General features: G+C 35.1%; 1 protein-coding gene across 1 annotated transcript; it reads left to right on the top strand.

Annotated features, from left to right (window-relative positions):
* The first annotated feature begins 215 nt into the window (after positions 1 to 215).
* On the top strand, positions 216 to 5,826 carry LOC146914734 (uncharacterized). The gene is made up of 6 exons (XM_085716164.1): positions 216 to 1,004; positions 3,634 to 3,918; positions 4,037 to 4,085; positions 4,525 to 4,801; positions 5,078 to 5,156; positions 5,474 to 5,826. Exons 1-6 carry the CDS (start codon positions 648 to 650, stop codon positions 5,648 to 5,650), a joined length of 1,224 nt encoding a protein of 407 aa, XP_085572290.1. The 5' UTR covers positions 216 to 647; the 3' UTR covers positions 5,651 to 5,826.
* The last annotated feature ends 7,895 nt before the right edge of the window (positions 5,827 to 13,721 follow it).

The following is a 13,721-nucleotide window of genomic DNA, read 5'->3' as shown; positions in this document are numbered from 1 at the left end:
TTTTACATAATTAAATAAATAAATAAATAATCAAAAAATGTAAAATCTTAGAAAATTCGTTAATTCACCATAATATTTGTCCCCTTCAACATCATATTCATCATCGTTTATCATATTCGTCATCATTTATCTGAAACACGTATCTCCTCCTATCTTCTCCCAACAACTATCAGTACCACCTCCCTCCCCAACCCACCAACTATAAACCCATCAAATCAACATGACCCATAAATCACAACACAACTGCCTCTCGCACTCTTTGTGTTCATATCCATCCTTACTCATCAAAATTAAAAACTAAATCTTTTATTCCCAAATCAACACAACCCATAAAATCAAAAAACAAGCATATCACAATCCTTTATTCCCAAATCGAAAAACCAATTTGAGAGACGAGGGATCCCTTTCACACCCAAATCATCATTGTTCCAAACAAAATCATCATTGTTCCTTCCTTATTCTTCATTTGAATTAATCGGTTTCATTTATCACTAATTAACGGACTTTATAATTTTCTTTTTTAGTTTGTAGGGTGTCACGTAGGTGTTGACCGGTCTAAATTGGCCATTTTCAAAAAGGGTAAATTTTAGGAACTCGGTTTTTTTTAATAGGGGGCCAAAGTTGATCCCTTCTACACCAAAGTTGAGATGGAGATGCCGACGAAGAAAGAAATGAGTTTAACCGATCACGAACATAAGCATAATTATGTGACAGAGTATCAAAACTACGAAGACGACGCTTGGTACGCCGTCATGGTTACGCTGCAAGAAAAGGAAACACTTCAAGTTACTTACAAAAAATTCAATGATGTGTACCACAATTTGTTCCCTTCATCATTATTTGATTCGTTGGAAGAGCTACATGAGTTTCAGAAACGATTTCGGCCAGTTTCTGTTAGAGCTCAGGATCACGAGTGTCATAAACTCGTTCACGGTGTTAGGGTTTGCGCCTCGATACGCTTCAACTATAATGACCTTCGCTTCTATGATGCTGTTGTTGATAAGGTTGGTTTCTTTGTCATTTTCTCACTTTTTTTAAATGTTATTTTGTGAAATTTTTAGAAAACCGAGAAGCATTTCTTATTAGGTCTTTGCACGCTGTTACAGAATCCATAGTTTTGTGTAAATATTAAACCTAGCTTTAGAAAATCTAGAAGCATTCCATATCAAAGCATTGTATTGCCATTCTTTGGGTTGATGGGTTAGGACCATAGTAACATAATTCGCCAGAGTGGGTGGAGAACCATGAATTGGTTCGCGCTAACCGGTTCTTGGTTCTTTTACGAATTGGTTCATCTCAATTTGTAGTCTAATTCGCCAGAAACCAAGTACCAAAGAGAGAATTCGTACGAACCTATCAAGAGACATAAATTGGCCTTTTGAGGATGAAAGAAAGAGTTTTTGTCACTAGATCTTCATTTTCCGTCGACAAATATATGTTTTTCGGTCAGATCTATGTTTTCCGGCCACAACCCCTTGGTTTTCTTGCTCTGTATCCAGTTTTTTGTGTCTACCAGCGGATGTTTGCTCAAAATGTTGAAGGAGACGAGTCAAAAATTAGGTTATAGAAGAATTAAGGCCCAATGCAGCAAATAAAGATACTGAACCCTCAAGTCAAAGAAAAAATATATGAAAAAATATCAAAATTTTACCTCACACCCTTACATCTATACATTTATACCAATTTCGCCCTTTTATATAAACTAAAATCCACCCCATCTTTTTTTTCTCTGGATTTGTTTAGCTTTTCGAGAACAAAATAGAGTAAGTGATAGAATCAGACACCTTTTATTGAGTTTTCTGGATCACAAACTTTATGGAAAAAAATTTAGTAACCTTTCTCCCACTTCCTCTTTTAATCTTCCTCAGTCTCTTTTAAATAATTGTCAATCGTTTCAGCCTTGTAACTTTTTCCTTCTCCGTCAAAAATTCTTCTTCAATCTTTGCCTCCGTTATACTCTATGATTTTCACTTACTCTATGATTTCAAATATTTTATTCCTATGATTGGTTCTTCTTGAATCTAATTAGTGTCTACTTTCTATTCATTTCTATTTCTCTCAAATTTAGTTATAGATTTCAATTTTGAAGTTTGTTCAATTGAGTTGGTAAAACTTAAACAAACCGAATAAATATATCTTATGTCTTCTAGAAGAAAAATAATTCAAACGGAAATAATGTTGTATAAAGTTTTCCGAAAATTGTTACTTTTAGTGTATCGAAAATGTCATTTGGAGTAATTCATCATAGATTCAGAAAAGTTAAAAAGTGAGAGTAAAAAGTTAAAAAGTAGAAAAAGTGAGAGTAAACATTCAAAGTGAAAAACAAGGGTAAAATTGAGATTTTAAGTGTTTTGTAGGGGTGAAGGTACACATGTGAGGGTATGGGAAAAAATTTCCAATAAAAATAAAGTAGTAAAGTAACAAATAAAAAAATTGAGAAAAGGACATGATTAAATAAAAATTATATTATTGAGAAATTAATATTCAATAATTGAGAAATTAATATATTATTGAAAATTGTCAAAGTTGAATTTTACTTATGAAATTAATATTTTTAATCATTTTTTTGTTTATTTAATTATTTTTTTCATAAAGTACCGGTTAATACATTAGCGCGAACCGCTATAGCGTACGGACTATGCATACCCTCCCACGTACCCAATTCTTTGAAGGTTGCGTACCGCGTGTCCGAACCCGTACCACGTACCAAAACGAATTATGAATTATGTGACTATGGTTAGGACTCAATCATATTATTCATGTTCATTCATGCATCGATATTTTTGTAAGTAAATGCATGTATTAATAGGTATATCGTTTTAAACATATTTTATGCATTAAGTTTATTATTATACCTAGGCTTAATTGAACTCCCGGTCTCTTAACTTAATTCTTTTCTTCAAGTTGGTCCCATAGCTGTTAAAATCATCAACTTGGTCCGTCATCTTAGTTTTCGTACATTAATTTGATCCAATATTGATAATTTTAATCCTCTAAAAAAAGAGACCGTTGGATTACGGAGGTCTATCAGATTTTATAGTGATCACCAACACCTAATTTATTTACTATCTTCTTCTTCTCTCCTCATCTTCATCTTCATTCATCCTTCATCATCTTCAAAAAATAAAATAAAAAACTCAAAAAAATCTTTAAATCATTAAAAAAAAATCATCAAAAGTAAACACATCCTTTAATTGTGAAAACAACGAATTCTGCAAATCCATGAAGAACAGCTGCAAATCCATGAATTCTACACATCCTTCCTCTCACATTTCTTCTTAATGATTTCTCTCTCTTCATCTCTCTTAGATAACCTAGAAGCATTTCTTGTATTCTACTATATGAAGTAAGCAACTCACTTTAAAATGTGAAGTGGACAATATCAACTGTTAATTTAAAAATTAAAGCGATATTGTAGGTACGTCATAACAAATCATGAGTTTGTTATAATAACAACCCTTGATTTTCTCACTTTACACTTTACTCACTTTAGAGAATCCTTGCCCATCAACGATAAGATAACTGTTGTAGCAGCAACATCTAGGATCAGGAATTGAAGTTTCATATATGAGTTGGTTCTTTTTCATTAAATTTTACACTGAATCTCTGTTTCATTGTGAATGTTTTTAATAGGTGGAAAAACGCAATCATTCTCAGAAAAAAGACGAAAAGTGCTTGTGTACCTTTAACCTATCATGGTTACAAGGGCCAAATGAGGGGAAGTTGTCTGCAGCAGGAATTGGTGACATTTTCATTGTGCAGCCGATAAGAGAGCACGTTCCAGCTATGGCTTCGTTCTTGCAGATTTCAAGGAGGAGAATAGAATCGAACTCTAGACAAGAAATGGTGGCGCACTGCAAGAAAGGAACAAAAACTAAGACCAAAATGGGATTTTTCGAAAGAATGGAAAAGATGAGTGTATGTATCTTTATATTTGCAAAGTACTTTCCATTAGTTTTTTTGTTGAGAAATTTGTATAAATAGGATAAGAATTTTGGATGTCTTTTTGTTTTTGACATCATACATTCCTCTCCAGCGAAAACAACGCGCTAGACGATCTGTGTTGGGTTCCTCTTCTCTTGAAGGTTTGTTTCTATCATTCTATGTAATAGTAGAGGTTAATTCTAAAATTTGATTCAACTCATTGGGTTTTTCTTCAGAAATATTTTATGCTTCTATGATATTTATGTTTTATGGTTCTCTTCATATGTTAAAATTATATATCAACATTTAGAGATACAAATATAATCTCGGTTCAAAATTATTGTCTTTTATAGATACAAATATAATCCTTCTGGTAGAACTTGCGAATTTTGGAACCTGACTTATAAATTATTCTCGACCCTTATGCATGTTCGTATCAACAGATTCAGACCTTGTTTGCTATCCAACATGCTCTACACTTGTTTATCATATTCGTCAACTTTGGCTTTCATTCAATGTTCAATTGTTTAGATTTTTACGATAATGTTCTGTAATATAAATCTACAGAGCTTTTTCCTAACATTTTCATTTTTGATTTAGTCTGCCATGACAAAAGCATGGAAGATAAAGAGTTGGAAGGAAAAAGAAATGTGTGTATGATTTTGATCGGGAATCTCGATAAAGAATTATGTCCATCAACAGCTGTGGAGTTCTTACACAAACATACTCATGTATCAGCTAGTATCTTCATTTTTCCAAGTTTATCGTTCGAGATAAATACCAGGGGTGCCATTATGTCGCACACAGAACAAGATTTCCAAACGCTTTGTGACTTTTTGACAGATCAAAACTACATCATCACATCCTCAACTGGCAGGTAGCATAGTTCTTAAACATTGATGTATGTGTTATATATTTTGATGAATGGCATACTTTTGTTCAACCGTGAAAAGTGAATGTCTGATTCGTCGACTTAAATTATTATTTTAGCTAGGCTTCCAAATTGTTTCGGTAGTTATTATTTTTGTAGTTTAATCCACAGTATACTTAAAAAAAGAACTATACTACCAAGGCTTGGCGAGAAAATTTTGTATTTGTTATAAATGAGTGTTTTGATTTGCGATTTAAAACCCTTCTTTACCGTCTTTTTCAGGCCATGGGTTGTAATTGAAAAACAAGTAGGTCTCAAAAATATGAAAGCATCAATAGGAACATTGTTTCCTAAATTTGAGGTAAGCTTATACACATTTTTCTTTCCTCCTCTTTACCAACAAAGAATAATTTAACGACACACTATCCTGCCTTTATATTACTAAGTTAGCAGTCCATTATGTTTTATTATATATTCGTTTGTAATCGATGTTATGCTAAGTCATTGATAATATTGAAACTCTAGCCGTCTTTTTTTTTTTTTTTCTCTATTGTACCCAATATTGTTAACAATTCTAACCTTAATACCAACTAGCATTTGATTAGGTGCCTGCAATGATACCTAAATGTAATTCTTTGCATAAATTGTCTTTAACTGCAACACATTTTGTTTTTTCAGAATACACCACAAGAAGGAAAAAATAGAACAAGCAACAATTTGAAGATTGTACATTCTGGAACTCAAGAATTCAAGATAGCCAGTGCTAAGAGAGATTTGTTTATAAAATTTGCTGATCAACAAGAGCAGCTGCACAAGAAGCTTGCATTTATGGAGGGAAGTACATCTGAAATCTAAAATTAGTTCTTTTATTTGATTAATAACCAGCAACATTTCGGATAAGAATCCATGTAGTCTCTTTCAATCATGACTAGTTTTTATCATCTTAACTTTGAAACTGAGTATTACAAACATGTCATTGTTGTTTGGATAACTTGATTGGTGGACTTTAGTGGAGCCTATTCTTCCAGCTACATTTTTTTCTTAGTGAATAAGCATTATTTATTTTTGTTTATTTATTATGTTTGAGCAAAGAAAGCGGGTTTTTTTTTTTTTTTTTTTGAGAGAAAATAGCTTATAGTTTTTCATTAATAATCAAAGTCGAAATACAAAGAGGTGCAACATTAAAATTTTGGGGACTAGCTAAGAAATTGGCCTCTCGAGCAAGTGTGTGAGCGACCTCATTCGCTTGTCTCCGACTAAACTCTACCTTAGAGTTTTCAAAATAAGTAGCACAATTTCTCCAACATTCCTCAACTATTGCTCCAAACTCAGAAATGTCATTATGACCTTTGTTAAAATAATCTACTACTTTCTTCGCATCCAACTCAAAATCCACATTTGTAAGTTGTAAATCATGCACCCAAATAAGAGCATATGAAAGACCCAAGGCTTCTCCAACTTCCGGTGTACAAGCAAGGTTTAACCACATTGTTTTTGCTCTCATAAAATTTCCAGCTTCATCTCGAATGCAAAAACCAAATCCTACACGGTTTAAATTATCCGAGAATGACGCATCTACATTACACTTAAGCCTTCCAATACCCGGTTTCTTCCACCGAATTTGTTCCTGCTGCCCAACACCAATAGCACTTGCAGCCAACTGATATGTAGTGTTTGTGACGGCAGCAACAGCAGCCAGCTGATCTGCTGTATTCGTGACAGCAGCAACATCATCCAGCCCTCCCTACATTCGCTTATTATTTGCAACTCTCCAATTAGTCAACAACTGCCTAGCTCGCTCCAAAATAGTTTGGCATGTCTCCTCAACATTCTGCCATAACTTTAGGTTGCGACTCTTCCACAAACTCCACACAATTGTTGCAAATAACTCAGCTTGACCTTGTGACAGTTCCTGCATCAGTGCAAAAGTGATTTCAGCCGCTGTGTTATTCCTTCGCATCACCGAAATTACCTTGCTGAAAAGTAAACTATCCTGCCAAACCTTTCTTACTCGTGGGCAATCAAACAACACATGGCTCACATCTTCATAGCTTTCTTCACACATGACACACATAGAAGAACAATTCACCCCTTTATCCAATAATCTTGCCCTTGTTGGTAAACATCCCCTACAAACTCTCCATAACATATTCTTTACCTTCGGAGGAACTTTAAGCTTCCAAATGCTAGACCAGTTTCCCGGTCGAGTCAAATGAGAGTTATCGGCTATACTTACCATACACAATCTATATGCACTCTTAACAGAGTATTGCCCATTTTTCTCAACTCTCCAAATCAATTTGTCCTCTTCAACTTGATGAAAAAGAGGAGTTCTAAGAATTTGCTGAACGGTGTCTTGATCAAAATCAAGGTTATCAAAATCGAGACTTTACTTCAAGTCGAAAGGGAGTAGCAAAATCGGGACTCGTAAAATCGCAATCAAAATCGAAGGATTTTACTCAAGGACTTTTGTAGAATCGATGCATGATAGCATAGTCGGGACTCGTAAAATCGCAATCAAAATCGAGGATTCTACCAAAACAAAAATAATGTTAAATATATTTTATAAATTGCATATAGTCATAAATGACTAAAGTTCAAAGTCCACAAAATACATATACATAAATGTGGGGGAAGTGAAAGAAAGAATTTTTTTGGCCTTTTGGGTATTTATAGAACGGGTCATGGATTCAAATCGGGTCAATTTACGAACCGGTCAAAAATTAACCCTTATCAAAAAAATAAACAAAATCCTTCAAAATCCTTCAAAATCCTGCGATTTTGAATGGATTTCACGATTTTATGCGATTTTGTGCGATTTTGATAGGATTTTGCCTGTTTTTGGGACTTTGCTATGGATTTGAGTCGTTGAAGCTACGCAAAGTCGCAAAAACAAGGATTTTGAGACTTAAGTCGGGTTTTTGATAACAATGATCAAAATAATAGTTAATAACATAATCATTCCAACACTTATTATGATCAATAAGAGAGTGCACTCTCGTTTGCTGAATTACCTCACTTGATTGTCCTACACCCGAGATGCTTCCTCCATTCCTTAGCCAAGGCGCGTCAAAAATTGGAATATTTATGCCATTCTCAATTTTCCATCGAACACCTTCACGGACCACTCGTCTAGCACTAAAAATATTACACCACACAAAGCTCGGATTATGTCCTATCTTAGCATCAAGATAATCATTACGAGGGAAGTAATGAGCTTTAAATAATTTCGTAACCAAACACTTCGGTTGAGTTTGAAATTTCCATCCCTGCTTCCCTAGCATCGCCAAATTGAAAGCCGTTAAGTCTCTGAAACCCATCCCTCTCCTTTTGTCTTATGAACCGTGAGCTTATCCCAAGAAAGCCAGTGAATGCCTCTGCTGCTACTACCTCCATTTCCCCACCAGAAGCCATTGAGCATTTTCTCAATAGAATCAATAAGTTTAGTAGGCAATAAGAAAATACTCAAGACATAGGATGGAATTGCTTGCAGCACAGATTTAATCATGACCTCCTTACCAGCCTTCGACAAGCATTTGCTACTCCATGAACTAATCTTTTGCCACACTCTGTCTTTAATATAACTGAAAGTTGCTTGCTTATTCCTACCTATCATAGAAGGCAGCTCCAAATATTTTCCAGTCCCTAGAACAGCCTGAACCCAAGTGTCGAAGTATTCACATTTTGAAGTAATCACAGCCTGAACCCAATGAAGCTAATAGCCTGACCTGAGGCAGCTTCATACATATTTAGAATACTCTTCATTGTGTGCGCCTCCTCTTCCGAGGCCCTGAAAAATAAGAAACAATCATCGGCAAATAAAAGGTGAGTAATAATAGGTGCGTTCCGACATATTTTTGCTCCTTGTAATTCGCCTCTAGCTTCCGCCTGATGTATAAGAGCCAATAGGCCTTTAGCACACAATATAAACAAGTACGGGGACAACGGGTCTCCTTGACGGAGTCCCCTTCCAGGGATAACAGGCCCAACTGAATCTTGATTTACTAACACCGAATAATCCACAGTCTCTATACACATCATAATCCAGTCCACCCATTGCTGGCAAAACCCCATCTTTAACAGCACTTCCTTTAAATACAACCAATCAATCCGGTCATAGGCCTTGCTAATGTCAAGCTTCAAGGTCACATTACCTTGCTTACCTTTAGTTTTCAACTTCATATAGTGAACAACTTCAATAGCAACCACTGCATTATCTGAAATAGATCTCCCTGGAACAAAAGCTGACTGGTTGTCAGAAATACATTTATGCAACACTACCTTTAGCCGATTCGCTAACACCTTCGACAACACTTTGTATAAAACATTACAAAGAGCTATTGGCTGCCAATCTCTCATAGTTCGTTGTTCAGTACCTTTTGGAATGAGTGCAATATTAGTAGCATTTAGGGATGCCGGTAATTGACCATTGGCTAATCAAGAAACACAGTCCCTAAAAATATCAAGACTACAAACCTTCCAAAAATGCTGATAAAATCCCGGATTAAATCCGTCTGGCCCTGGACACTTGTCTGACTGCATTGAAAACATTGCTTCCTTAAATTCCTCTATCTGAAACGGTGCCATAAGTTGAATATTATCCTCATCGGTAATTACATGTTTAACTGCATTCAACACCGGTGTTCTTACACTATCTTTGGCCTGAAACAAGTCATGAAAATAATCTCTAGCTACACTTGCCATCCCAGCTTCATCTGTCACCCTCGTTCCATCATCCTTTTCTAACGAGGTAATTTTATTTACCTTTTTTCTTGTCGTGGGTGAAGCGTGGAAGAACTTTGTGTTGAGATCACCATCCTTGTACCAGTGAGTTTTCGCTCTTTGTCTCCAATACATATCCTCTTGTACTAACAAATGAGTCATTCTTATCTGTAACCCTTCATAATGCACCGTGTCATTCTTCTCTGTAACCCTTCATAAAACGGTTTTTTGTTTGTTGAGTATGATTGTTAGTATTGAATTAATATGATTATATTATACATATAGCCGCTGACAATAAAAAACCAACGGTGATCATGTCATTCTTCCTTATTCTTCGTTCAATCTGTTGTATCTATAGCCTTGTGATTATGTTACTTTTCGCTCAATCTTGTCATTCTTCCATATTCTTCTCTCAATCTGTTATATTTATATCATTCTGATCCTGTCAGTCTTCCTAATTCTTTTCTCATCCTGTTATTCTTTATTATTCTTCGCTCAACCCGTTTTATCTGTAGCTTTCTATCATCCTGTTATTCTTCCTTAGTAGTATGTATACCTGTTTTAATCTATTCTATATTAAAAAAACACAATTATATCCCATTGTGTCAAATTATTAGAATAGGATATAATTGTGTTTTTCATAATATAGAATAGATTAAAATGGGTATACACACTAGTAAGAAAGAAGAGCATGATCACATGGCTACAAATATTACGGGTTGAGTGAAGAACAAGGAAGACTAACAAGATGACAGAAGAATAAGGAAGAACGACAGGATCACAAGGAGCTTATTATTATTCGTTTTCTTAGTGTTGGAACATGTGTGAAAATTGAGTAAAAAGACTAAACACAAATTCCCATGTTGGGTAGAACTAGTGTCCCACCTCGGATGGAACACACACATTAGTAGTGTTTATATAGTGGGGGTGTACCTCTAATTAATGGGGGTACATAAGCACTAGAGAAAAATATATATTGATATATATTTTATTATTTGGAAATGATAAATTAAATAATTAATTTAATCATTATTAGAAAGTGTTTTCTTAGTCCCCAAGTTTTGCTAAAATATTTTGGAACGCAATCTAAAATATTTTGGAACACAATCTGAAATATATTTTGGTACATAATATAATATATTTTTGTACTAAATATAATATATTTTGGTACTCAATTGAGATATTTTTGTACTAGATCTAATATGTGAATTACTTAATGACAAAGTAATGTGTTACTTGTTCCCAAAGTTTCTCACTTATTAGTTGTGAATTTTCCCTATAAATAGAGAACTCACATAGTGCATTCCACACACCAAAGAGTTTCATTGAGTTGTCGGGAACTCTTTCTCTCTGCTCCCTTTCTTGACTTGTGTTGACGAGTCTTTCCTCTCTTCTCCCTCCTTCGACTTGTGTTAACAAGTCCTTCTCCTTTTTCTACTCCTTTCTGTCCCTTCGGAATTAAGAGTGTTCTTAAGACCATAGTCCCTTTTCGGTTTAATGTCCCTTCGGAATTAAGAATGGTCTTAAGTTCATAGTCCCTTCGATAATATATTTTCCTTCAGAATAAAGAGTACTTTTAAGATCATAGTCCCTATTTGGAATAAACAATGTCCCGTCGGAATTAAGAATGATCTTAACGGTATATAAAAATTATTCAATATTTTTATTTGAGGAGAAATGGTGGAAACACCATATTTGAGGTAATAATACCATATTAAAGTGGTTTCAGTATTAAAGAGTGGTCTTAGTACCATATTTGAGGGTGTAATTCTCGAACGATTTTCTACAGTGCAGTAGTTAATCGAACAATTGTAGCTGGACTTGTTTTATCCTGGAGGCGGCGTGGTTGATAGTCTACCTTGCACAACTTTGGGTAGTGCCACGAAACGTCTTAAAGAGAGCGACCTGGTCGTGACTCGACCTAGTAACAACTTCGGTAGATAATAGAATTTGGAAATCCAAAAAACAACACTTAGTTATACTCAATATGGATTTGAATGTTTAAGGGAAAAAAGAGGTTTTTTTTTTGACAAAAGGTTTTTTGTTTGACAAAAGGTTTTTTGTTTGTTGAATATGATTGTTAGTATTGAATTAATATTATTATATTATATTTATAACCGCTAACAATAAAAAACCAACGGTGATCATGTCATTCTTCCTTATTGTTCGCTCAATCCGTTATATCTATAGTTTTGTGAGCATGTTACTCTTTGTTTAGTCCCGTTACTCTTCTTTATTCCTCTCTCAATCTGTGATACTTATAACCTTGTGATCATGTCGTAAGATTTATACACATAGCAGTGAGATGAAGAGAGAAATGTACAGACTACATAAGCTTCATACATAAGGTAATTAAGGAATGGTTGAGTTGTTGAAGCTAAGATCCATACCACATAAAAATACTCATACACCAGAATCGAAACACTTATGTCAAATGTAATGTAGCCTTGTAGTTATGGATTCTTAACTACTTTTTTTGCATGCATGCTTGTAACTGTGCAAGGGAGAAAATATTATACAATTAATATATAAACCATTATTTACACTTGAATAGAAGGCAAGCGGGCAACAAGCTCGCCGCTAGACCTTTTTAGATGGCAAAATCAATCCTCTCGTAAACACAACGTTCATGGCCTTAGAAACATGACATTGTTATGCATGACCTTTTGAACTCTATATAGAAGGTCAACAGCCTATGGTGTTAAGAAACCGATCGAAAGTATCAAAAGAAAGTGGTATATTAAAAGCATGTTGATTGTCAGAACACGCTTTAAGTACAGACATGACTTTGTTAGGGATGTACTTTTTGATATATTCAGACGGGCGGGAGTATCAGTGAAGAAGGAGGCGAATGTGAACTTCATGACTGACCTACTAGATAGAAGATCAACACTCAGGCATGCGGATGTTATGGTGTATGGATGTGTAGGAGGAAAACTTGCATGTATGGACTTGACTAGGGTTTCACCACTTGTGGGATCAGGTGTCGGGCCTTTTACAGTAGGACAGACATCCCTAAAAGCTACGTCAAGCAAAGTAGCCAAACATAAAAAAGCTTGTTCTAATTGCATAGTTTTAATTCAAACACTAATGAGAACAATTGTGAGCGCTCACGAGTATTTATCTCCCATTTGAAACCCATAGAAAGATCAACAAAGAATCACATTTGTTGGATTCATAGGTTCCATAGCTACGACATGGCTGTTCATACAAGGCACATCAGGCATAAAAAAAAAGGTAGAAGACATTGTTAGGCGCCTAACCACGACAATGAATGGCTATAAGAGTTTATTGAAGGTATGTCTCAAAGTCTGACATGTGTTAATGTCTAACATGAACACGAAACTACTCATGTGATTACATTGAATTATATCATTTTCTCAAATTATTATCAACGCCATTCGTGTCCAACATATGTACTTTCACCCCTACAAATATTTAAATATTCCAGTTTCACCCCTTTTGTTATTAACCCTTTTACAATTAATTTACCATTCGGTATGAGTTCACCCCACCGATATAAAGGTTCCAATTTTTTTTTGGAATACTCATGCTAACCTTTCCGAAAATTATTCAATTTTTTTCGGAATTCTTAGAAATCGTGGTTGGGCCTAACACAACCCCACAAAACCGGCTTGTGAGGTGAGGATTGCCCCCACTTATAAACAAATTGTCAGGCCAACTCCTAACCGATGTGGGACTCTTAACACACCCCCTCACGCTCAGGATTACACATCTGAAGCGTGAACATAAATGACGGGTGGCCCGATAACGGAAACCTGACAACAGGTGGCCCAAAATCGTGAAGAGGCTCTGATACCATCTTAGAAATCGTGGTTGGGCCTAACACAACCCCACAAAACCGGCTTGTGAGGTGAGGATTGCCCCCACTTATAAACAAATTGTCAGGCCAACTCCTAACCGATGTGGGACTCTTAACAGGAATACTCATAGTAACCTTTCCAAAAATTATTCAGAATACTCTATGTGTATATTTCCGTAATAATGTGGATCCAATAGTGATAAGGGCGTAGTAGTGACAGAACAATCACTATTGGTTTATTGTTCTTTATGTTCCAAGCAAAAAATAATGGAATGATATTGGTGAGGGATAGAGAAAAGTATGGTAACCAATTTCTTTTGGGTACAGAGCAAGGTAAGTAATTAACCCACCTATTCTTCGAATCAAGTCTTACTAATCTAA

Source organism: Medicago sativa, chromosome 6, assembly GCF_051527215.1.
Source record: "Medicago sativa cultivar Bolivia chromosome 6, Bolivia_mono, whole genome shotgun sequence".
NCBI lineage: Eukaryota > Viridiplantae > Streptophyta > Magnoliopsida > Fabales > Fabaceae > Medicago > Medicago sativa.
Note: the sequence above shows the minus strand (reverse complement) of the source record. Positions and strands in the feature narration are given on the sequence as shown.